This window comes from Salvelinus sp. IW2-2015, linkage group LG22 (genome assembly GCF_002910315.2).
Source record: "Salvelinus sp. IW2-2015 linkage group LG22, ASM291031v2, whole genome shotgun sequence".
In the NCBI taxonomy this organism is placed as follows: Eukaryota; Metazoa; Chordata; class Actinopteri; order Salmoniformes; family Salmonidae; genus Salvelinus; species Salvelinus sp. IW2-2015.
The window spans coordinates 5398217-5425110 of record NC_036862.1 but is presented as its reverse complement, the minus strand read 5'-3'; the positions used below and the strand labels follow the sequence as shown (position 1 = coordinate 5425110).

Genomic DNA, 26894 nt, shown 5'->3' with positions numbered 1-26894 from the left:
GCTAACATTTTTTAAATTATACTCCACCATTTTGGATTTGAGATCAAATGTTTCATGAGGTGACAGTACAGCATGTCACCTTTTATTTGAGAGAGTTTTTCATACATATCTGTTTTACCGTTTAGAAATGAAAGCGCTTTCTGTATCTACACACTCGGATGCAGTTAGTTTGTTTTGTGTTGTTTTGCCTTCTCCATTACACTGAGTGAATTTTTCCAAATACTTATTACTTCTTGAAATGGGGGGGGGGAGAGACTAGATACTTTGTGCTTTCATTTCCAAATGGTAAAACATATGTATTAAATTAACATCAAATAAAGCTGATATTCTGTACTATCGTCTAACTTGAAACAGTATCTCAAAAAATAAATAAATGCTGGAGTATAGAGCCACATTTAAAAATACATTTGCTTCACTATCCAAATACATGCGTAAGGGAATGTAAAAACCCTTTCCATCAACACGATTCATACTTCTGATAAGTTTGGTGTTGAATAATGTGGAGACGAGGGGTTTCAGATTAGAAAGACTTGTGCTTAATTCCAGTTTATTGCAATCAATGGTATTCTAGACAAAGAGAGCAAGGACCAGTCTCAATCCTCTTAACATTCATATATGTGTCCCCCAGCATCTTGTAATGCACTGTCTCCTGAAGTACAGCACAGAGGAAAGGCTTATCCAAACTATAAAATATACATCTTAGACCTACCCTAATACACAGTCCAGCTCTCAGCCACACACAACAACCCAAGCAGTCTGAAAGCTGGTAACTGCCAGGTTAAGATAAAGAAGAGGATACATGGTACGTAAGATATACATTGTAAACAATACATGGTTCCAGAATATATACTTCCAGAATGTGTGCTTTTATGGTGTGGAATATTTGAGCGATGTCAACAGTAGAGACAGGATTCCAGTTCCATGATGTCAATGCTGACAGTAACATATCAGTCACACACAGAACCCCTCTATTTCCTAGCTAGAGAAATCTGCTCACACCATAAATACACTAACTGTGTTGTCTGACTCTGTTGAAGAATATGGAGTAAGACTTGGATGGGAATGTTGACTGACAGATCTACAAAGCCAGAGACACAAGACCCGACACCGTTCAGAAAAGGTGTCAAATACAGTCATCAGCAGAAACACATAAAAAAAACTGACGACTGTCATTATGGGTGAGTTTGCATATTTATATCTAAACTTACTGAGGAATGGTCGTGTTAAACCAACATTATCTCGAAAGAAAAAGTGTACCAAAACAAGGGCAAATGCAGAATCCTCCTTCAATTAGAAGGAAAAAAATGGCCACCACAATGTCGTCTTTGATATCAATGATTCTATATTAAATCAGATTCACATTAAAAGTCTGACGTGTGGATGAACGTGTCATAAGAATCAGTAGCTCATTCATTCCAGTTTCAGGTGACTTGTTCAACTAGTAATTTCAGTTGTCAGGCCAATCGTTACCCATCCCAGAAAAAGTAAGTATCATTGAACTAAAGGAATAATGATCACAATTATACAGATGAGTCAACTGCCACTCACCAGAAAATGGTTTGCTTATAAAGAACCTGGGACAACAGAGTGAATCAATATTCAGGGACACAGGCAGGACTAGTTTTGTTCAATGGCTTTTGTGAGGTACCCATTTGTGCAATACAGTCTAGTTATCGTGACCACCAAGGCATGTGCCCACCAGGAGGGAAATTAAAGAAGAAAAAACATTGATCCCAGCTATTAGTTCAGTGGTTCCCAACCTTTTTCGGGTTACCGTACCACCAACTGAATGTTGCTCTGCCCAGAGTACCCCTGAAGTACCCCCTCGTGTGCATTTTACCAGTAGTCCTATGGTCTCCTGAGTCTTCTCAAGTACCCCCTGTGGATAGACCAAGTACCCCCAGGGGTCCTAGTACCCCTGGTTGGGAATCACTGTTAGTTTATCTGCTGGGTCAACTCCGCCAATCAGACACCACGCGGGTCAGACCAATCAACAACAGCCTCCAGTTTTCACCATAGAAAAAATATATATGTTACAGACAACAGTTCATACTTTGGGTTAACTCTCCAGCAAACTTTGTAATGATAAAAAAAGAACAAAAAAAATCTATCTAGGCACAGAAAAAAAAGTACAAAGAGTAAAGAGGCTATTTGTGGAGGCAAACAAATTAAATACAACTGTATTTACATTAAAAGGCTGAGCACCGGATAAAGTTGAAAATATACATGTTTTTCCAGTGTTTCTAGTGTTGACATTTATATAAAATAGTTTTAAAAGCATAAAGTCAAGTGGTCCATAGAGAAAATAAAACATTGCTCCTCTAAGGTCACTTGAGGAGAATATATCCCATTGGAAAAGTTCAGTACATTATCATCATACTTGTGATAATATGAAGGTAGTGTGTGTGTGTCTGTGTGTGTGTGTGTGTGTGTCAGTGATAGTTGACGTCATAGCTCTTATAATGAGAGAAGTTGACGAGGGATGACACACCACTGGTTATGTGGACAGGTTCCCTCACTCTCTTTCACGGTCATCGTCCTTTCCTTTCCCTTCATCTCTCCAGTCTCACGTCTAGTTTGGGTAATGACCAGTTCCATCTGTTCGTCCCCAACTACAACCTCTGCTCTGACAAAGATGAGAGTGTTCTCTCCATCCTCTTTTTCTCCCTCTTCCAGGCCATCCCTTTGTTCTTTCTCACACGGCCCTCTCTCAAGGGCTGGTGGGGAGCATGGTACTGAGGATGTCTATGAGATTGTCCAGACCCCACAGGTAGCCATCCTCGTGGTTGCCCTCCATCCAGGGGGTCCGGTGGTCCAGGGTGAGGAGGGCAGGCAGGGGCACCGTCTTCCCAAAGTCTATCATCCACACACGGGCCTGCCCCGACGCATCATGCACAAACAGCAGGGAGCTGCCCACCACCTGGGAGAAAACAGGATGGTTGAGGTCAGTGTGAGTGTTTTAAAGCTGCACTATGCAGAAATCGCGCCACCATTTCCTGGTTGTTAAAATTCTAATAGTTCGCCTAATTTCAGTTTGTGACAAAACAAGCATGTATATTGCACAGAATCATTGTACCATCTAAACCACTTTGAAATATATTTTCCATAACCAAAAAKATTGTATTTTAAGCTGTTTGAATGGTGTACAAAACTGAAAGTAAAAGAGGTTTAGGGTTTGGCYGTGCTAGGCCGTCATTGTAAATAAGAATTTGTTCTTAACTGACGTGCCTAGTTAAAGGTTAAATTTTAAAAATGAAAAAAAATAAAAAAAATAAGGCACATAGAACAGATCTACTGCTTTCAAGGAGGATGACAGGTCTTTAACTCACATTTCTATGTGAATTTGGTCAGGTAGCCCAAAAAGTTACATGTTGCAGCTTTAATAAGGAATTTGAATCATGTTCATATCAATCACATTGAATCATAACCCAGCAAAGAGGTTTGTTGAGGGAAAACAATCATACCGAAAGTTACTGTAAATATTGTCTTAATTTATTGTCAGTAAGTAAAGCAGAGTACAGTGGCGTTTGTGTATGTTACCTCATGTGCTCTGAAGAACTGGGATTTCTCCAGCACGGATCGCAGCTCCTTCAGACGTTGCAGGTAGAGTTTCTACCAGAGAGAGGAGAAGGGGAGACAAACAGTCAAACAGACRGTCAATCTGAAGGGGCTGATTAGCTCCCCTAGAACTCAAGTTCCCTTATGTGCCACCCGACTAAATGTCCCTCTAGAAACACGTACCAGGATCTGAATGTTCCCATCCACAAAGTCTCCCAGGGCCTGCATGACCTGCTCCCTGTGTTTGGTCTTCTTAAAGTTGGTGTTACACGTCCCGTCTGCTCTCTGCACAGCACAAATGACAAACAACAGTATTTAGTCTCGTTATTGATGCAGTGAAAATAAATGAAGTAAGCTTTATGTGACATCTTTTTGAGTGCGGATCAATCATACCCATTTCCTTGTCTCATTATTGTGACCTGGAACAAGTTACTGTGCACATACATTTGAAAAACTAAAACTATTTTTTTCCCAATCCCCTCATTTTGACCCCCCAGTTGAACCCCGTGTGCCCCCTGACCTTGATGCCCTCGATGCGGAAGCCCAGGGTGGCAGTGGAGCTGAGGGTTTCTCTCCACTGCATGTATCTGGGCTTCAGGATGCCTTGTTGGGCCCTCTCCTGATCCGTAGGGGCCCCGGGGTCCACGGCCACCATCTTCTCGTACATATCCCTGCGGAGCCGCGGAAGCTCCCTGGCCTTCAGTAGCTCCTCCTCCAGGTAAGTCCTGATAGGACAGGGAAGACAGGGTTAGTGGGCCAGCTCATTATCTAACAGCAGAGTTATCTAACAATAGTGCTCTCCCTTCCAGCATTGGTCCTGGAGAGCCTCAGGGAGTGCAGAATTTAGTTTTGCACTGATGAAGGTGGACTGACTGAAAGCTCAGCTACTTTTTGCCTCCAGCGCCTTCACTAAATCGGTTTTGGGTGTGTGGTAGATTCTGCCTATTATTTTCCAGCTCAGTACTGAAACACCTAACTCGGGGCCTCCCGAGTGCCACAGAGGGCTAAGGCACTGCATCACAGTGCTAGAGGCATCACTACAGACCCGTGTTCAATCCCGGGCTGTATCACAACTGGCCGTGATCGGGAGTCCCAAAGGGCGGCGCACAATTGGCCCAGCGTCGTCCAGGTTAGGGGAGGGTTTGGCCGGGGGGGGTTTTACTTGGCTCATCGCGCTCTAGAAACTCCTTGTGGTGGGCCGGGCACCTGCAGGCTGACCTTGGTAGTCAGTTGAACGGTGTTTCCTCCCGACATATTGGTGCGGCTGGCTTCCGGATTATGCGGGCGGGTGTTAAGAAGCGCGGTTAGGAGGGTCATGTTTCGGAGGACACATGACTAGACCTTCGCCTCCCGAGCCCGTTGGGGAGTTGCAGCGATGAGACAAGATTGAAATTGGGGAGAAAAGGGGGTCAAAATAATAATTAAAAAATAAATACAAAACTCTTCCCCCGGTCTCTCACCTGCTGCCCATCTTGCAATCCATGATGGAGGGAGAGTCAAAGTCAGCCAGGAGGTCGTCCATTAGGTTGTAGTCCTGTTCGTCCCTCTGCACCACGCCGTAGTAGCCAGGGACATAGGGCCGCAGAGTGTCCCCCATCAGCTTTGACAGGCACAGCTGCTCACACTCACAGTAACGCTTCAACAAACGCCCATACTCCCCCGCATGGAAGTTACCTACGAGACAGAGGAGGGAGAGAGAGAATGTGTGAAAGAAAGAGGTCAGCAGGGACAGAGAAACACACACACACACAGAGAGAGAGAGAGACAGGGAAAGTGGAGAGAGAGAGAGAGAGAGAGAGAGAGAGAGAGAGAGAGAGAGAGAGAGAGAAACAGAGTGGTGTATACCTGCGTGCCCGGCGAGCTGCACCCAGGGATAACGCTTCTTAAAGGACACAACGAAGGGAGACCAGTGCACCATAGTTTTCAGCTTCTGCCACTGCTTGGTCTGGAAGGAGAGAAGCAACAAAATGGGTTACACACCACCAGTCAACTAAACTAGTGGTTTAAACATGTTTGTCCTGACTCATTCCTACTTGGGCCACAGCAGAAAACCGGATAGAAAATGTTGTCTCGCTTATCAGTGAGTCATAAGACCATGAGAAGTTGGTCAAAACAGTTTGAAAACAAATGATCTAAAAAAGACACATACCACACAGAGACATTTATGCAGAATCGACAGGAGGGAGAGAGTGAGAGTTCCCAGCCCGCTTGAGCCAAGGCCAGGTACACAACGTTTCTCACAGCCCCCAGTCGCAAAACATTGACCAGAACCATCACACTGGTTCCACAGTAAAAAAAAAGAATAATAACGAAAACACACGCCCCTGGCCTACACAGGAACACTGTGAGAGTTTGATTGAGTAGGTGTGGGAGTGTGTGGGTTTGCTGCGAGTCTGCTTGGGTATCTGTGAATGTGTGTACGTGCAGTGAGTGTGTGTGTGTGTAGAGTTGGTTTATCTTTATTGGAAAAATACAGCAAGGTCACTATGCAAGGGCCTTTGACGCAAGCAAGCAGAGGAGAACACACAGCATCGATTACACACACACACACACACACACACACACACACACACACACACGTCACTGACTAGGAAATGATACTGTATGTGTGTGGGAATTCACAGGAGGGAGAGAGAGAGAAACAACGAGAGAGATAGGGACAGAGACAGATAGAGAGACAGAAGGAGAGCGCAAAGGTAGGGAAGACAAAATGTTTGAGAAAAGAGACAAGAGAAAGAAGAGGGAGGCAGAGGTCCTCATCAAAGAAGTAATTCAGTGGAAGGACAGTGTATCATAAACCAGTCTTTAATGATCACTAACAATCCCCAGTCTGCGAAAGAATGCATGCCCCACTCCACTACAGCCCAGTACAACCAAACAAACCCAGACAATGTTTGTCTGTCTGCCTGACTTTCTACTGGACTGCTGTAACTTTGTGCTGAATACAGAACGAGGAAAGAGTAGTAATAAAAAAGACTATTCATAAAATATCTCAGAATAAGGAGTGCTGATCTAGGATCTGTCCAGGGCTCCCGAGTGGCGCCGCGGTCTAAGGCAGTGCATCTCAGTGCAAGAGGCGTCACTACAGTCCCTGGTTCGAATCCAAGCTGAATCACACCCGGCCGTGATTGGGAGTCCAATAGGGCGGCTCACAATTGGCCCAGCGTYGTCCGGGTTTGGCCGGGGTAGGCCGTCATTGTAAATAAGACTTTGTTCTTARCCGACTTTCCTAGTTAAATTTAGGTTAAATCAAAAAATACATAAATCTTATTCATTATTATCTAAAAAGGCAAACTGATCCTAAATCAACACTCCTACYATGAGACACTTTGTGGATACCGAATGCATGGTAAAGAACAGAGACAGAGCAGGCCGGTAAGCCTAGTAGTCAGAGTCCCGTGGCTGGTCAATGCCAACAGAGACTTCCGAGCTCCAAAGCTCTTTACCAGCTTAACCCAAACATAACCCTTGCCTCAGAGCAGACGACACACACACTCACAATTTCCAACCTCGCCTTGTCCCAGTCTGTAATCCCCACATCTTTTAAGGTGACCACCATCATCCCCGTTTCTAAGAACTCTAAGGCTTCGTTGCAACAAATGACTCCCTCCTAGTAGCACTCACTTCTGTAATCATCAAGTTCTCAAGATTGTGTCACACATCAACTCAAACAATCCCACTCACTCCAATTTGCATGCCGCCCCAACAGATTCATAGATGACGCAATCTCGATTGCTCTCCACACTCTCCCTCACCCACCTGGATCAGAGCAATACCAATGTGAGAACGCTGTCCATTGGCTACAGCTCAGCGTTCAACACCGTTGTCCCCTCCAAGCTTAGGACTCTGGGTCTGAACACGTCCCTCTGCAACTGGATCCTGGGCTTCCTGACGGGCCGACCCCAGGCGGTGAGGGTAGGCAACATCACGTCCACCACGCTGACCCTTAACACAGGGGCGTGTTCTTAGTCCCTTCCTGTACTCCCTGTTCACCCGCGGGTGTGTGGCCACACGCACACACACACCATTACCAAGTTCGCTAATGACACAACAGTGGTAGGCCTGATCACCGGCGACGATGAGTCAGCCTACAGGGAGGATGTCAGTGAMCTGGCAGTGTGGTGCCAGAGCAACAAATTCTCCCTCAATGTCAGCAAGACCAAGGAGCTGATCGTGGACTACAGGAAACAGTCATCAGACTCCAACCACCCAACCACCCAACCCATAGACCCTTTTCTCTGCTGCCGCACGGCAAGAGGTACCGGTGCATCAAGTCGGCCAACAGGCTCTTGAACAGCTTCCATCTCCAAGCAATACGATTGATAAATGGCTAACAAAAGATCTACACGGACTGTATTTGCAGTGTCTCTATGCACTCACAGGGCCCAACACACTCACACACGGTCACTCCAACACACACACACACACTCYATTTGCTCTCTCGTACATAATATACACATACATTTATACTGACTCTACACACCCACTCACATGCAAGCTGCTGCTACTCRGTTTATCTTATCTTACATCCTGTTGCCTAGTCACCCTACATATCTACCTGTGTGCTCCGCTCAGTCAATCACTTTATCTATCATTCTCTCTYTCTGTCCCTCTCTGAGCTGAGCATTGGGTTCCACTCCAGGGGGTCTATACCCCTTTTAAACGGCCATCTTCTCCTCTTTCACTCCTCTCTCTCATCCACTCATTTATCTCCCACTCGCTCTCTCTCCTGCAGTTCAGGCCAGACAGCTTAATGAATGGCTGGGGGGGGGGGTCAGATGTAACTCAGTCCCCTCTATTCGATTTGACCGCCTCCTCCCATCTCCATTATTACCTGACCTGAATGACCCTGGAGAGGAGGCTGATGATACGAAACCTCTCACTATATTCTTTCTCCTTCCCTCACTCTTGCCCAAACTCTGCCCTTAACTTCTCCTTTTCGTAATCCCCATACTTTTCCCTTCCTCAAAGTATCACTTCCTCTCCCTCTCCCTCTCCCTCTCTCTCGCTCTCCCTCTCTCTCTCTCTCTCCTGCCTTCACTCACTGCTTCCCGCTGTCATCCTAATCCCCCTCTACTCCACTATGAACAGCAGGGCTCTGTCCCTTTGGCCCCTTCCTCCGTCTTTTCTCCCCTTCATCCTAAACCACACTCTTGGAATGTGTCTGGCCCCTGTCATAACGATAGCAGCCATGAAACACACACACACGTCAGTAGTGACATTCTGGACATCAGTGTTTTCCACAAGAGGAAACAGAAAAGCTCTGTTCTGACCACGAGGCAAAAAACAAACGGTTGTGAAGCTCTGACCTACAGCCCTGATGTCTATTCGGACAGCAACCATCATCATAAATCCCTCTGGCTTACCACCGCCTTAGCCCAGATGGAGACGGTGCAAACGTCAACTCAGAGCACCTTATTAAAAAAAAAACATGACATTTTAATAGGGAAAGCTGTAATAAAGTCAGCTCCTAGGTGTCACAAACCTGCTCAAATGAAATACTAGATTTGATTGTGTCGGACGTAATAGAGCCAAAACACGCCTGACCCAGCCTACASACCCGTCTGTATTAGCTCATGCCAAAGCAGATGTATTTCTCTCGGTAGAAGGATGATCTAATTCACCTGTAGAGACCTGCCTCAACTAGACAGGACGGGGTCTGTAGCAGCGACTACACGCATACCAGAGAGAAGACACTGTGTACCTGTCCACCTCATAGCTACTCCTAGAGAGAAAGACAGCCTTATATGCTGGATTTACACCAGGGGCGCGTTCAGCGGGACGCAACGTTTTGGAATGYTCAGATATAAATACGCTATGTASAACAAACAAGTCGAATAAGGATTCACGTCGGCTCTATTCGTGGCATTTGTACTGGCGACGTTCGACGTGGTCCTGACTACTTCCATGCCCACAAGGACARGGACAGTCTTCACCTGTCCACACCTAACTATATCATATCTATGACTATAGAAGACCAGGGTCATCTGCCTTCACCTCCTAGCTATACTTAAGCAATAAGACCCGAGGGGGTGTAGTATATGGCCAATATACCACAGCTAAGGGCTGTTCTTAATAAGCAACGCRGAGTGCCTGGATACAGCCCTTAACCGTGGTATATTGGCCACATACCACAAACCCCGAGGTGCCTTATTGCTATTATAAACTGGTTACCAATGTAGTAATTAAAAGAGTAACAATCTATGTTTTGTCATACCTGTGGTATACGGTCTGAAATACCACGGCTTTCATCCAATCAAAACCACCCAGTGTATAAATGTACTGTATCTAAGCCTGCCCTCACCTGTTGACATTCGTCTCCCATCTCAGCTCTTCCCAACAGTATGTCTAATCCGTGTCTCTCTGTCTCATCTCTTACCTGGCAGACAGAGCAGTAGTGGAGCAGCAGGCCGGCACTGACACAGGCACACACAGACACAGAGAGGAGGTGAGAGCGTAGCCAGTCCCACACACTCCGCACCATCAGCACAGGGTCTCCAAACGTGACCTCCACGAGCGTCCGGCGCTCCATCAGACTGTCCCTCAGTTAGCCTAGCGGGGTTAGCATTTAGCCTTGCCCCTCGCTCTGTATGTCACTGTTAGCCTAGCATGAGCATGTAGCCTTACCTCTGATAGAAGCTATCTGTCCCCTCAGTTAGCCCTGCAGCATTGGCAGTCAACCAATGTAATTGCCTGGCTTTGTTAACTTGTGTTCTGGTGAACCTCCCCTCTCATATGAGGTTACACTATAATCCCTCTCCCACTGAGCCCTCCCCCTCTCCCTCTCTCAATGCCTCATCTTTAACACCAACTCGTCTCTGTCTTCTTTGCGGCATTTTGTCACCCTCTTACTGTACCATTGTCTCCCTACATGCTTTTCTCTTCTCCCTCCCCATCTCGTGCTCGCTCTTTAACTCGTCCCTCATCGCTCTCTCTCACTAATCTGTAACTTAACGCCACATTTTCCCTCCGAGTTTATTATGACCCCCTCCCCCCCCTCTGTCAATTTTCCCTCTCCAAGTTTCTTTCCCCTCTCGCACACCAACTGCCTTTCTGATATTCTCTCACAATCTGTTTATAGTAGTCTCTCCCTTCCTCTAATCCCTCCGTCAGCCTGTACTGAGCCCGTGTCCTCAGAAATCCAGTCCCCGGTGACATACATGACTGCAACACCTCTTTACTCTACACTACTTTGACGGCCCATACTAGTCACAGGAAATATACTTCTGTAGTGTAAAGAACTTCAATGAGAGATGGTCTCCCACACTAGCTCCGGAGGTAGTGTGGGAGACATCTACCCCACATACCCCCCGAGTAGTATAGTGTAAAGACAATGGCTCTCCTACACCACATGTTCCTGCAAGAATTACCTTAATACCAGCAGACAGCATTTTTGCTGGTAAATCCAGAGACAAGTGAGAGGGAGAAAGAGAGAGAGAGAGAGAGAGAGCAATAGCGGGGGAAAGGCAAAACCCTTGAAGTGTGTGAGTGTAATGCAAAAGACATTACTACCTAACGTAGCCAATTCTGTTTTGTCATCATGCTGGAGCCAAAGTGAATTACTGGATGGGATATTCAGAGGAAAACAACATTTCCAAATACCACTAACCCCAGTTCTCTTTCTCTCGAACACATGACTCCTTGGAAAACAGTGGCAATTGTTACTGATTGGACTATCAGGACTAAATAAAGAAAATTTAAATCCACTAGAGTACTCCCCTATAGCTCTCTCCAAACCCTTCCCCCGCGGTCCTGTTTCTCTTTGTCCCTCTGAGGTATGGAGCTTTTGATTTACAAAGGGGGTACTCCCCGTTTTAGTGCTCACAACACCAGTGTTCTTTAAAGACGTCCTCCAACAATTTTTTATAAATTTTTTTCTGTTGAAAAGTGATATCCCAAGTATAAATACAGGAAAGTACACACACTAAAGGGTAAAAATAAATATAAAAACATGTCTAAAAAAAACAAAAACTATTTTGCTCAACAACCGCAAGCTTCAAGGAGTAGGCCATTCAAGGAGTCAGATTGATGCCCTTCCCCCGTGCTTGAGGAACAATAGAAGCGCAATAGAAAACAAAAGAGGAAAGTCCCCCCCCACACACACACAATGTCATGACTTACCTGGACCACCTATTGAGATGTACCTTTTGTTAAGTCAATCTTGGGATATCGCTTTTCCACGGGAAAGGTAAAAAAATAAATTAAAATCGCTGGATGAGGTCTTACTTTTAGGTGTGATGCTGCTCTTTTTCAGGCCTTGTTTACTTGTTTATTTGTAAACCAAATCTCCTCCCTTCTGCTCTCTGTGGCATGAGCACAGCTCAAACCACAGCCCAGTTAACACAAAAAAAAAACAGAAGTCTGACACAAATGTGTGTTTTAATGCTTTTGTGAACACTTACAAACATGTGTGAGAGTGCTGCAAGTTTGCAATTGTGAGTTGCATAACGGGAGTTTGTGTACGAGTTGGTTCTTGTGTGTGCACATGAAGCATGCTCTGTATGAGCTGGTATGTGTTGTGGGGTATATTGTAGAGTGTGTGTGTGTGTGTGTGTGTGTGTGTGTGTGTGTGTGTGTGTGTGTGTGTGTGTGTAGAGAGGGTACTGTATCACTCCTCCTCCACTTATCTACATTTCCCTCTGCATGCTGTTCCACTGCCTGTGAATCCGCGGAAAACCTTATGCTGTGGTGCAAGGCTAGATGGGGGAAGATAGTGTCCGAGAAATGAAGGGATGATGCAGGCAGAAAGAGACTATGAAATAGGTTAAAAGTAAATGTGAGTAATGCAAGACGTTACATTCAAAATACAGAACAAGGAGAGAGAGAGAGAGTGAGAGAAAATGAAAAAAAGAGAAACAGCGCCATATATGGCAATGATGTCGCCTAGCAACGCAACTGCCTTCAGCCCAATTTTCCATGACACACTCTGAGCTGTGAATGCGAGACGGCAGAGTGTGTCATGTGTGAGTGCGTGCCTTAAACTCTGAATATGTATAGTGTGAGCAGGCAAGTGTCTGCTATGTACATCATTAAGCACAAAGTTTAACAACTGCTTTGGCCACACTTTGAAAGCCCACAGTAAGTCAATAACAACAAAGGACCTAATACTACCACAACCGACAACACTCCTCAGTGGTGCCGTATCACACCAGCTAGATCCAAAATGGATGCCCTAGTACAGTCACTCACTCACTCCAGATATTCAATCATAACAGKRGKGGKGGGGGNGGGGGGGGGGATCTATAAGATGGGAACTGCTGACCAACCCCCTTTCACCCAGACTACATTAATGCGTTAACAAGGATGACACAGACACACGCAAATATGGAAATATCTGAAATCACAGAAGATAAAGCCAATTGGAGATAAAGCAAATGTGTGAGGAAGAGAGAGAGCGAGACAACGTAGGTAAGAACGTTGAAAAACAGCTTCTCACCTCAAGGCCGTCAGACTGTTAAACAACCATCACTAACATTGAGTGGCTGCTGCCAACATACTGACTCAAATCTCTAGCCACTTTAATAATAAAAAATTGGATGTAATAAATGTATAYCACTGGTCACTTTAAACAATGCCACTTGATATAATGTTTACATACCCTACATTACTCATCTCATATGTATGTACTGTACTCTATARCATCTTGCCTAGGCCGTTMGGCCATCGYTCATCCATATATTTATATGTACATATTCTTATTCATTCCTTTAGACTTGTGTGTATAAGTAGTTGTTGTGACATTTTTAGGTTACTGGTTAGATATTACTGCATGGGCGGAAATAGAAGCACAAGCATTTCGCGACACTCGCATTAACACCTGCTAACCATGTGTATGTGACCAATAGAATTTGATTTGAGCAAAGGGATAGAGCATTTTCTTAAGGCTCACTCACCACACGTGGACTCACCCACACACACAGCATAGAGACCCACTGGAATCACACATCAATGCCATCCAAATAGATCAGTCATTGATGTGTTATTTGGAAGGCCATCTTCCCTCTCAGAGACACGAACAAACAAGGACTGAACAGGTGTCCTCCTGAAGTAGTTTCTCTCACAAACAAAGGCACATTGATTATGCACTCGGAGAGAGAGACAGATAGTAACAGGGAGAGAGAGAACGTGCGTGTGTGTGCGTTGTTGATCTGTAACATATGGAAATTCTAGTATTTCCACACAGTCTTTCTCAGTGGTGACTTCCAGGATTCACACCATTCCTGTTCAGGAAGAGAGCTTGCCTGATTTTCAATTGGTCCATTTCCAGGAAAGACATCCTGTTTTTGAGCTCATGTCATTCCAAGCATTTCTGGTCAGGGCGCATCAAAGGCCTCTGACTGGGGAGGGAAACGTCATACATTTACCACCGTAGAAGATTAGAGCTGGATCATACATGGGACAAAGCAAGAACAACTTGAGGGTCAGCAAATGACCCTGGGTTAATCTAGCCGAGCTCATTAGTGACCATCACAGTTAAGGATCATAGTGGCTGGGGTCATGGGTAAAGAGTCACTCAGGAGTCAAAGGTTCACCGATTATCAATAAAAGGCCCTATTTATTGGCTTAGGAGTATTATGTAAGAGACAACAAAAGTTAACCAGGCCCTCTGATAGGCCAGCCGATTTCCGTCATATTGTTTTCACCCAACTGAACCTTTCTGATCTATGCATAAATACAACTGCCCTCCAAACTCCTTCAGGCTAAAACCACATATGTGTTCCAAGGGTCTTTAAAAAATAAAAATAAAGTTTTACCCTTGATGCAGCCATTGACCTAATATTCACCACATCCCCTGCGGTAGGAGCACATGGCCTTGGTGGCTTTGTGTATGTGACGCAAGTGAGACACAGAGACGTCAGCTAAGTGTAGATCTGACACAAACACTGACATTGAGGAATTAACATTTTTGAGTGCGTGTGTTTTATTGACATGCAGTCTGTAAGTCAACAAATGGGGGGGTGTGGTACTGGAACATGCATTACCAGTGAATGTCTGCTCTGCGCATTAGGCCATCATTTTAAATCATAGTGCATCTTATAAATGAAGAAAAAAAGACTTGGCCTTATATCAATAGCATACAACTGTACCATGGAAGTGTGTGTGTACAGAAAGTAGTCTAATAAAAAGCACGAGCTGGCATACACACAGAGAAATGATCTTGTGTAGAGGTGCTGACTAACTGTGAATAAACTGCAAGCTACACAAATAAGTTCAGCCAATAAATCACCGGGAGTTTATACAGAGAGTGTGCAACGGTCTTTATTTATTTGTGTACAGACAGTAAATAGGCCTGTGTGTGTATATGTATCTGCCCATCTTTGGCACTTCTAGCCAACATTTAGGACCGATTATAGCAAAGGAGTTTAACATAATACTACTGTGTGTTTTTGTATGCAACTTCATACAGCAGATAAACCTCTAGTCAGCAGACCTCCACCACATTTATCGCACAGTAAAAATGTTTTTATATATATGGCACACTTACCCCCGTGCCTTCGTTTGGGCTGCCCAGCGTGTTGCATGTGACTGGGGACAGGCTGGGCTCGATGTCGCTGCCGGCGAAGTCATCCTCGGACTCCTCAAAGGACGAGGCGGAGGACAAGCAGCCGGCGGAGGACGAGTTGGAGAGCTTTCTGTGAAAGCGCATTAGCGCCGGGGAGCCTCCGCAGCCACTGTCCGAGCATGGGGACTCATCGTCGGCGTGTGGGCCCAGCGACGATCCACCGACTCCGAGTCCCATGGTCCTTGGATCTAGTGTTTCCTGGGTCCGACTGGGGCTTCGATCTCTGGTTATAATAAGCTTTGGGATAGTACCAGGGAAACTTTGGCTACCTAGTGGACTTTGGACCTGTCCGTGTGGCTGTGTTGAAGAGTTGATCGAGGGGTCCTCCTGGTTCCCCGACTCAATTGAACTACTGTTTGGAAAAAAAATTCTGACAGCTTCGAGCTCACAAGAAGCAGTGGGAAAGTTAGATTTGGTCATTTCTACCTCTGTGTGGTGTATCTCATACCCTATCGGTTCTGACACGCCGTTTGTCAGAGGTTCGTCCAAACGCAAGCTCAGCGATGCCAGGGTCCGTCTTAAATTATCCTTGCCAGATGTGCGCCAATGGACTGAACCATCCGGTTGTACAGCCCCCGATACCCCCCTAACCTCCGAGGCAACCCCACCCTGTTTATCAAATCCGAATGGCTTGTTTTCCATGGCCCTAGCCGGGGCATTCCAGACATGGTCTTCTCCCGTTGTTTCTGGGCCGCTGCGCTGCGTAACTGCGCAGCGAGTTCTGTCGAATCCTCTGGCCCGTGTTTCCAAGCCCGTCGCATCGAAGGACGAGTCAGCCGCTCCCTTGCTCACAGCGTCACAGTCGAGAGCCTGAATATTWTCATAATGAATTCCAGGTGGGTATTCGGCGACCGGGGTGGTGTGGTCCACTACCACCGACTCAGTGTGGCCTCTCAACAACTTCCCCCGCCCGTGACCACGAAGGGTTTCCGAATTTCCATATCCGATTACCAGCCCTACCTCTGGTTGACCTGTGCTTGGCGAAGGCAACTGCTTCGTTTTCATCCGATTCCTGTAAAACCGGTCACACCTTCGCTCCTCACTGGTAAATCTGCGGATAGGGAGTCGTTTGGATGTTTCAGTTGGTTTCCATTTCGCTTTGCCTGGAGCGGCGGTGGAGTACGAGAGACCACAGCACGTTTGACCCATTCTGTACACGGTAGTAGTAGCGCACAAGTCACACCTTCCAAGATGTATCACATTTGAAACAATGCGCACTGTGCTACAAAGTAACACACGAGTCACGTGCTCCACTCATTGTTGCCAATGATGAATGACAATTATAGGAACATGTTTGAATATTCCATATCTGCAAGAAAGAAGATGAAAACAGTTTTAGAATATTTTGCCAAAACACTTAACATAGGCTAGTCTACTGCTTGCCACTTGGTCTTGTCTATGTGATATTTCAATAAACTTCAAACAATGTCATAAGATACAAGGTACACAATTTTGCTTTCGTTAAAGAGATAAGAGTGACATTTGTGTCTGTGTGGAGGGGGAAGAAAAATACATTTGGCTGTAAAACAGGAACGCTTTTTTGTTTTTCTGTGCCTTTTGAGGCCAATAACTTGAGATACATTGCTTTGCTCATGTTTCTTGCCTCGGGATTGTTGCCTCAAGTCTGTTTTGTTCGGCTTGAGATGGATGGTTTAGTCTAGAGCCCTATCCCTATAATACAAATCAGGGTTGAAGAGTTAAAGCCAATGTATGCATGATCTGAACATTTGGTCTGAGGATTCGTGTGGAGGGTGTGACGCAATTCGCGGAGCCCCTGGAGGCATACCTCCATACAACATTGCTGTGTGCCTCTCAAATTTTGTAACAATGCGAAGTGCTCTGTATAGCTCCGCGTTGACATAATTGTTTGACGGTAGGTGGGGGCGTGAGGTCCTGTATAAACACAAACTCACTTCCTTGGCAACTTCCTTCACAACAGCTCTGCGAAGCGTAAAAAGTATGTTTGCTCTGACATCTGTGGAGGCCGCGTCGCAGTAAATGCTGTACTGCCACTGCAGATGGCTGATTAATCATGCAAAGAATTTGACCGAGATAACTTTGGTCCACTCTCGAGTTCAACTCGGGATAACCAGTACCTTTTAGCCAGGTACATTTCTATGGCAACAAATCCTTCAGAACTAACCTGCTCCAGGGCGGGCTAACTCCATTTATCCTGAATGAAGAGTCTGAGCCACAAGTTGAGGACCAATGAAATCAGATTCCCTCCATCTCGCAAATATTGCATATTGCATAGCCATCGTTTGAGGAAGATGACTGATTCAATACTTTATTAATTAAATGGTTTTTTGTTTGTAAAACTTTTTTTAAATGTTAAAATACCTATCGCACATTTAAATATGACAGAATGCATTTGAACCACCACACACAGTAAAACTTTTGTATGGAAATTCCATTATTTTATTGATAAGAGTGGGGGATAAGCACACCGAAGACGGCATTAACTATCAGTAATAAAATAAACTGCACTTCAAAAAGCCAATATCACACCATTGCTGAATTTCCCAAAACCTGTCTTTCATTTTGATTTGGGCACAAATGAAAATGTGGCACTGACTCGCACATGGATTTATGTTTCAGCATTGTCTCAGCATGCGCAGTTACAAGCCTACAAACCTTTTTTTTTCAATTTTCGCCTAAAATGACATACCCAAATCTAACTGCATGTAGCTTAGGACCTGAAGCAAGGATATGCATTTTCTTGATACTGTTTGAAAGGAAACACCTTTAAGTTTGTGGAAATGTGAAATTAATGTAGGATAATATAACACATTATATCTGGTAAAAGATAATGTAAAGAATTTGTTTTGTTTTGTTCCATCATTGAAATGCAAGAGAAAGCCATTATGATTTAGGACCCTAGGCGCAATTTAAAATGTGTCCACTAGATGGCAGCAGTGTATGTGCAAAGTTTTAGACTGATTCAATGATCCATTGCATTATTGTTCAAAATGTTGTATCAAGTCTGCCCAAATGTGCCTAATTGGTTTATTGATACATTTTCAAGTTCATAACTGTGCACTCTCCTCAAACAATAGCATGGTATTCTTTCACTGCAAAAGCTTCTGTAAATTGGACAGTGCAGTTAGATTAACAAGAATTTAAGCGTTCTGCCCATATCAGATATGTCTATGTCCTGGGAAATGTTCTTGTTACTTACAACGTCATGCTAATCACATTAGCACACGTTAGCTCAACCATCCCGCGGGGGGGGGGGCACACCGATTCTGTAGATGCTAGAGTAAGCGCCAGGCGGATGAGCAATATCCTCCATCATAGGACAGATGAAGCCTGAGCTGAAATGTGAAGCTAATTTAAGCTGGCTAACTTTAGAAAACCATGAGTAGATCTAGCTTGCTTCATAGTATACAACTCTGGTCTAGGCCTACCTAAAGCAGAGAGGAAGAGTCGAAGCGAGAGGGTTTACTCCTCCAAAAATCTGTCCACATTAAGCAGATCATTATTTATTAAGCAAGTGAGGAGTTTTTGTATGGGGGGCAATGAGAGTGTCGAATTTAGTCAAGATAAAAAATATATTGCTATTATGATACCTAAGGCTTATTTGATCTAATAGAAGTTTTGTAATGCTTAGGTTGTTACGAGTGTACTGATATAAGTGTGATGTGTGTGACACATATCCCGGGAACTTTGAGCAAAAGCACTTTATACCGGAGTTGTTCCTGTTGAAATGTTAGACGATCTACGCATCTCACTCTCCACTGAATACAGGTGGTTGACGTCAACACTCCTCATCAGATATTTTTAAAAGTATTAAAATAAGAAGGTGTATCCACCAATCTAAAGAGAGGAATAGGCGGGATCTTGACAGTCTGCCGTTCCGCTCTGTGGGCAACGGATCCCATTGTTAGGGCGGTGGCACAAGCATCTCGTCATTATATCTACACTGAACAAAAATATGAACACAACATGCAACAATGTCAAAGATTTTACTGAGTTATAGTTCATATAAGGAAATCAGTCAATTTAAATAAATGTATTAGGGCCTTATCAATGGATTTCACGAGTGGGAATACAGATATGAATCTGTTGGTCACAAAGTAGGGGCGTGGATCAGAAAACCAGTCAGTATCTGGTGTGACCATCATTTGCCTCATGTAGCGTGACACACTTCCTTCACATAGAGTTGATCAGGCTGTTGATTGTGGCCTGTGGAATGTCGTCCCACTACTCTTCAATGGCTGTGTGAAGTTACTGGATATTGGCGGAAACTGGAATGCGCTGTCGTACACGTCGATCCAGAGCATCCCAAACATGCTGGGTGACATGTCTGGAGAGTATGTAGGCCATGGAAGAACTGGGACATTTTCAGCTTCCAGGAATTGCGACATGGGGCTGTGCATTATTATGAGGAAACATGAGGTGATGGTGGCGGATGAAGGGCACAACAATGGGCCTCAGGATTTCGTCACAGTATCTATGTGTAACAGTATAACTTTAGTACGTCCCCTCGCCCCGACCCGGGCGCGAACCAGGGACCTTCTGCACACATCAACAACAGTCACCCACGAAGCGTCGTTACCCATCGCTCCACAAAAGCCGCGGCCCTTGCAGAGCAAGGGGTAACACTACTAATACGTTTCAGAGCAAGTGACGTAACTGATTGAAACGCTACTAGCGCGTACCCGCTAACTAGCTAGCCATTTCACATCCGTTACACTCACCCCCCTTTCAACCTCCTCCTTTTCCGCAGCAACCAGTGATCCGGGTCAACAGCATCAATTTAACAGTATAACTTTAAACCGTCCCCTCGCCCCGACACGGGCGCGAACCAGGGACCCTCTGCACACATCGACAACAGTCACCCACGAAGCATCGTTACCCATCGCTCCACAAAAGCCACGGCCCTTGCAGAGCAAGGGGTAACACTACTAATACGTTTCAGAGCAAGTGACGTAACTGATTGAAACGCTACTAGCGCGTACCCGCTAACTAGCTAGCCATTTCACATCCGTTACATATGTGCATTCAAATTGGCATAAATAAAATGCAATTGTGTTCATTGTCCGTAGTTTATGCCTGCCCATACCATAACCCCACCGCCACCATGGGGCACTCTGTTCACAACATTGACTTCAGCTAACCACTCGCCCACACGATGCCATACACGCTGTCTGCCATCTGCCCGGTACTGTTGAAACTGGGATTCATCTGTGAAGAGCACACTTCTCCAGCGTACCAGTGGCCATCGAAGGTGAGTATCTGCCCACTGAAGTGGGTTATGACTCCGAACTGCAGCTGGATCAAGACCCTGGTGAGGACTACGAGCACACAAATGAGATTCCCGAGACGGTTTCTGACAGTTGGTGTAGAAATTCTTTGGTTGTGCAAATTCACAGTTTCATCAGCTGTCCGGGTGAATTTACAGTTAGTTTTATAACTAATATCATGCAATTCTACTCATTTTGCCACTGGGAAGAGTGAAAAATGTGCAGTTTTACAGCTACTTCCTGCAATTCTACACATTTTGCAATAGGGTGGTGCCGTTTTCAATATGATAACTGATGATCAATGGGCCCCACCCCAGTCGGTAAATCGACCATGCTTACTACAAGTTTAGTTAGCTGGCCACTAGACAAACTTCTGATGCACAACCAAATTTAGAAATTGCACCTTGTGTATCCTAACTCTCAACAGTAAGTTGAGACCCCGACTGGTCCGCCAGTTGTCCCTCCCTGCCCTACAGAATAGAGAGAATCTAGACATTGGAATGGGGTCAGCTCAGTTTCTAGTTAGTGACTCTGAATTTGACATTACGACTCATCAGTGTTACAATCACCAAGAAAAATGAACAGAAAGAGGCAGGACTTATGATATTTAGTCTTTCACCACACATTGTAATGGGGAAATTTATTTAGTTTAGAGTGATCAACACAATGTTTAGCATGTTTTGAGTTTCGGTAATATACAATTTCCAGTGTTCTGTTTGTGACACTCAAGGTGTGGATTGATGGTCGCTAGACTTGATGCTAAAATGTTATGGATTATTCTCGTATCTGTTGATAGTGATTGACACCAGACTGGAGGTACAAGGACACACTGATTTTCCACTGTTGTATTGATGACATTTTGTGAACACTGTGTGATTCTATAGCAGATGACAAAGTCACTGCCTTTTTTCGATGACTTCCCACAAGCCTCTCTGGCTGGTGTTTGAGAAATGGATCAACTGTGTGTTRCAATGTGACCTGCTGACCCGGGTTCCACAATAGACAAGAGGCTTGAGTTTTTCCACATGTCGATTTGCATAGTCCTATGCATGATCTATGCATCATGCCAATACAATAAACTGACTCATAATCATGCGGTCTGATTATAATATCCAGACAGAACGAGAGCAGCATGACAGTAGAAACCCTGTCAAGTCAGGAAGGAGTGCTTAGGCACAGGAAATGAGATGGGAAGATAATGGAAAGATTGTATATGTTTTTATATTCGTTTATTTAGTAAATATTTTCTTAAAACTGCATTGTTGGTTAAGGGCTTGTAAGTAAGTGTTTCACAGTCAGGTCTACACCTGTTGTATTTGGCGCATGTGACAAATACAGTTTGATTTGATAAGGATGATGACAACACTGTGCTGCGTTGACACACCCCTTACGGATAGGGATGTTAGGTCACATACAATGTCCTTTTAGGGGAACTGGTCAATCCATATTGTTGCGTATGGAGGAAATTGCAGCGATTAACACACATAACTGATGGTAAGATACATTTAGCAACCAAGCAGACACCACAGAATAACCTAGAATGGTCATTCAAAAAGATGAATGATGAACACATTAACAAGTTAGCCTAATGTAACAGGTTGAAGGTTGCAGCCGCTACGCCACCTTGTTTAACAAGGTGAAGTCCTCGGATAAATACCAGATACTACTAAACATGAACAAAACACAGGTTCTTCACATCAGGGGTGGAGCATGGAAATGATAAGACATATTGCAATAGAAAGCTTATTTTTGTATATCACCGTTAATAATCAACGAGCAATAATCGCAGCACATATCAAACGYGATCTTCAGCGCTACCGCTTGAACAACAACATATGCAATAGTTAGATTCAAAATCAGACTTCAACAACAATTAGAAGAGTGCATAGTTGAGGAAGTCGTTCTCAGGAAGACGGAGAGCGGATCTGGAGGGATATGGGGACTCACGGCGCAAGAAGACTTACAACGGATTTGGATTAGGCCACACTTGTCCCCACTCTTGTCCTCCAAGAGCACACAGACCTGTAGCTAGTAGACAGGTCAGCTTAACTCTTCTTTATTTAAATTTGAATTGGCGTATCGCAACCAACTGAAAGGTGCATACACCGCCACCTACTGCACTGTGGTGTGAGGCCGGTCACAGCCTCCATATTCATCTATTTCTCTTATCTAGCCCTGTTGTTTCTGCCACAGGAGGTTGGTGGCACCTTAATTGGGGAGGATGGGCTCGTGGTAATGGCTGGAGCGGAGTAGGTGGAATGGTATCAAATACAGCAAGCACATGGTTACCATGCGTTGGATGCCATTCCATTCGCTCCGTTCCAGCCATTATTAAGAGCTGTCCTCCCCTTAGCAGCCTCCACTGGTTTCCGCCTAATGTTCTGGAGTGTGAATTCATTACACTTTGTGACACAAAAAGGGAAGAAAAATTGCCTTACCAACTAACCCTACACCCATTAAAACCTCACCACTATTCCACTAGTTGGCCCTATCTGATCCTTCACCAGGCCAGCAGCCTGGGAGGACGGGACACTATCGTTCAACACACCTTGTAACTCTTCTTCAGTAAAACCTCCTACACCCAAGTCTTCTCTGCAGCTGCCACCACGATATCTATTTTCTGCCATTTATGTTCAATTTCCGCGGTACAGTTGATAACCATGGCTTTGAACGCTAAGAAACCAACCTTACTGAAGCACATGTTATTCCTATCACTCTCTACTGGTCTTAGCCTACTCACAGGGCGCCTCATAGGATCCCTCACCCTGCACCCATCTTCTTTTACTACTTTCGTCACTGCCTCAGCATATGACACCTTCTGTAATACTCTGATAATGGCCACATCAACCTGCTTTTCTCTCGCCGGACACTTCTGATGTCCAGCACCATTGGTTAACACACACAACTTATTCAATTGATACTACACATTTCTTTGTCTCATGCCCTCTTGCACACTTCTCACATCTAGAAATCTCCCTCTTACACACTGCTACAACATGACCATAAGCGTGGCACCTAAAACACCATAATGGGTTCAGGACAAAAGCTCTCATGGGATAACTGACACATCCTAACTTGACCTTGTCGGGTAGACTCTGCATCAAAACTCAGCAGGACAGACAGTGTCTTCTGTTTTACCACGCTCTCCACCAGGTCTGCATCACACCAAACGGTGGGCATCACAGACACCGGGAATCTTCAATTTCAGTTGATCCTCCTTAACACAACGCCACCCCAGTTATCCCTCCTATCAACTGCGCCCTGCTCCGGAGAGCAAATCCTTCACCCACTGCAGAAGCAAACTGTTCAAATGGTTCTTTTATGCTGAATTTGCCGCCATGTCACATCGACTCAAAAAGCTTTAACTCCGGGCATTTATACACAAAATAGCGCCCCACACTCACAGGCAGCACCTGGAACTAATTACAATTAAGTGACGCATGTCACGCTAAGACATACACACTGTGATGATCACAATAAATGTTACCAGATACATATAGGCTACAGAAATTGAAACACATTAAATCCATGGTCAAATGGTATACTGATGAGCAGAAGTTTAGATTTGATGTTATCACCCCAGAGATCAATAAGAGATAGAATAGGCTACAAAGCACCATAAAAAAACAAGTACTTCTCCAAAGAGTATCAGACTTTCTCCATAAACTGAAATGAAAACTTACCATCAGTCAAGTGTCTGCCAATAACCTGTTGTTTATCCTTGCTTGTTAGGCTGGGAACAAGAGTCTTAGTGCGATATCTATCTGTATCTGGGTGTGGAGGGGATGTGAATGCAGCTTATCGGTTTGCTGTGTGTGCGTTCAACTGATAGAGGAAGAACATGTCAAAATACTTGCTCACTGAGCATGGAGTGTTTTAAGTTGCTTTTCTTGTTCTTGTTCTTCTATGGTATTATGGTGGTCCGCAAACATACGTTAGAGGTGCATGCCGTCACTGTACAGGGTAGTGTACGAGATTTTAGACAACAATAATATTGATTCCAAATAATAATAAAAAAGACAAAGAAACAAAATCAATGTACTTCTTTGGTCAGGTTAAAATGTCAACTCTGATCCACACAGACTATGGGACCTGAGAAGGAAAAGCATTTTCGGACAGTATTCCTTGCAATGTACTGGAGACCCAATAACTTTTCAGCCGCAGATACAATTATGGCCAGTTTTGTGGACTTCTTGTTCAGTTGGGCGTTACAATTAATCACATGCGCAATAAACGCCACAAAATCCACCTTCTTCACGATCAGCATATCAGCTTCCCTCAACTGTTTGAACGACACTCTGAATCTCCAAAGGCTACGGGGCGTCCACTGCCATATCTTCAGCTCCACTCGCTCCTTCAACTATTTCACGTGCCTCCATGTAGGAGACCTGCTGTACAGTCCTGGTCCTTGCCACTTTAAACTCCTTTACCCTAATCGGGCACTCCGGGGAATTGGGAATGTGATTTCCAGCACAGTCGCAACACCGTACATCCTCAGATTCTTCAACAACATTCCTTCAACAATTTTGCAATTCTGGAAGAACATGGCTTGGACACGAAAGCGCTCACCGCATATCTCACATATCCCAGCTTCACATGTGAAGGGAGATACTCTTCGTCAAACCTCAATAATACCGACAGGCTTTCCTCTTTTCTTCCATCCACAACGCGGTTCAGACGGCGTGCTCCAACAACAACTGATATGTTCCTTCATAAACCACAAGGCCTCAACATCCAACGCGACACCAGCGATGACACCTTTTAACGGTGCTCTGCTCCAAAAATCTAAACACCACTTCAAATGTCGATATTTTGTAGAGTCTTAATGCCTTTTCCACACACAAGAAATCAAAACAAAACCACTTCTCCCAAARATAAGCATAATTGTTAGTGAATTGTATTCCAACCAAAAAACCTACACTCATTTACAACTTTAGCCCTTTTTGTTCCATTTTCAAGTTCAATCCACCTTCAATATTCCTCCACTCCAGAAACYGTCATCCTTCTCATCCTCTAATTGTATCTGGTTAGCGTCTCCATTCCRTCTGGGAGGGCATAGGCCTACCCACTTGGGAGCCAAGCCTAACCAGCTAATCAGAATAAGTTTTACCCTACAAAAGGGCTTTATTACAGACATAAATACTCCTAAGCACCTCTCCCCCTCAGACGATCCCGCAGGTGAAGAAGCCGGATGTGGAGGTCCTGGGCTGGCGTGGTTACATGTGGTCTGCCAAATTCTAGCGTAGTGAACATTAAATTCTCTGGCAACAGCTCTGGTGGACATTCCTGCAGTCAGCATGACAATTGCACATTCTCTCAATACTTTAGATATCTGTGGCATTGTGGTGTGTGACAAAAACAGGTCCACCTGAGTAATGATCATGCTGTTTAATCAGCTTCTTGACATGCCACGCCTGTCAGGTGCACGGATGATCGTGGCAAGGGGGAAATGCTCACTAACAGGGATGTAAACACATTTGTGCACACAATTTGTGAGAAATAAGCATTTTGCGCGTATGGAGAATTTCTGGGATCTTTTATTTCAGCTCATGAAACATGGGACCAACACTTTACATGTTGCTTTTATATTTTTGTTCAGTGCACAGTACAAGTCAAAAGTGTGGAAACACCTACTCATTCAAGGGGTTTTCTTTATTTGTACTATTTTCTTCATTGTAGAATAATAGTGAAGAAATCAAAACTATGAAATAACACATATGGAATCATGTAGTAACCAAATAATTGGTAAACAAATCTAAATATATTTTATATTTCAGATTCTTCAAAGTAGCCACCCTTTGCCTTGATGACAGCTTTGCACAATCTTGGCATTCTCTCAACAAGCTTCATGAGGTAGTCACCTGGAATGCATTTCAATTAACAGGTGTGCCTTGATAAAAGCTCATTTGTGGAATTTATTTCCTTCTTAATGCATTTGAGCCAATCAGTTGTGTTGTGACAAGGTAGGGATGGTATACAGAAGATGGCCTTTTACCAAATAAGGCTAAGACCATATTATGGCAAGAACAGCTCAAATAAGCAAAGAGAAACAACAATCCATAATTACTTTAAGACAAGGTAAGTCAATCCGGAAAATTAAGAACTTTGAAAGTTTCTTCAAGTGCAGTCGCAAAAACCATCAAGCGCTATGATGAAACTGGCTCTCATGAGGACTGCCACAGGAAAAGAAGACCCAGAGTTTCCTCCACTGCAGAGGATAAGTTCATTAGAGTTACCAGCCTCAGAAATTGCTGCCCAAATAAATGCTACAGAGTTCAAGTAACAGACACATCTCTACATCAACTGTTCAGAGGAGACGCGAATCAGGCCTTCATGGTCGAATTGCTGCAAAGAAACCACTACTAAAGGACACCAATAATAAGAAGAGACTTGCTTAGACCGGTGGAAATATGTCCCTTGGTCTGATGTGTCCAAATTCGAGATTTTTAGTTCCAACTGCCGTGTCTTTGTGAGATGCAGAGTAGGTGAACGGATGATCTCCGCATGTGTGGTTCCCACCGTGAAGC

At 44.5% G+C, this 26894-nt stretch overlaps 1 protein-coding gene across 1 annotated transcript; it reads right to left on the bottom strand.

The window, feature by feature from the left end:
• Positions 1-513: 513 nt before the first annotated feature.
• Positions 514-25508, bottom strand: LOC111949586 (inositol-trisphosphate 3-kinase A). Its single transcript, XM_023966874.2, has 8 exons — positions 24051-25508; positions 15044-16430; positions 5404-5503; positions 5019-5232; positions 4079-4283; positions 3742-3843; positions 3541-3612; positions 514-2920 (listed from the first exon to the last, which is right to left on the bottom strand). Exons 2-8 carry the CDS (start codon positions 16268-16270, stop codon positions 2711-2713), a joined length of 2130 nt encoding a protein of 709 aa, XP_023822642.1. The 5' UTR covers positions 16271-16430; positions 24051-25508; the 3' UTR covers positions 514-2710.
• Positions 25509-26894: the final 1386 nt, after the last annotated feature.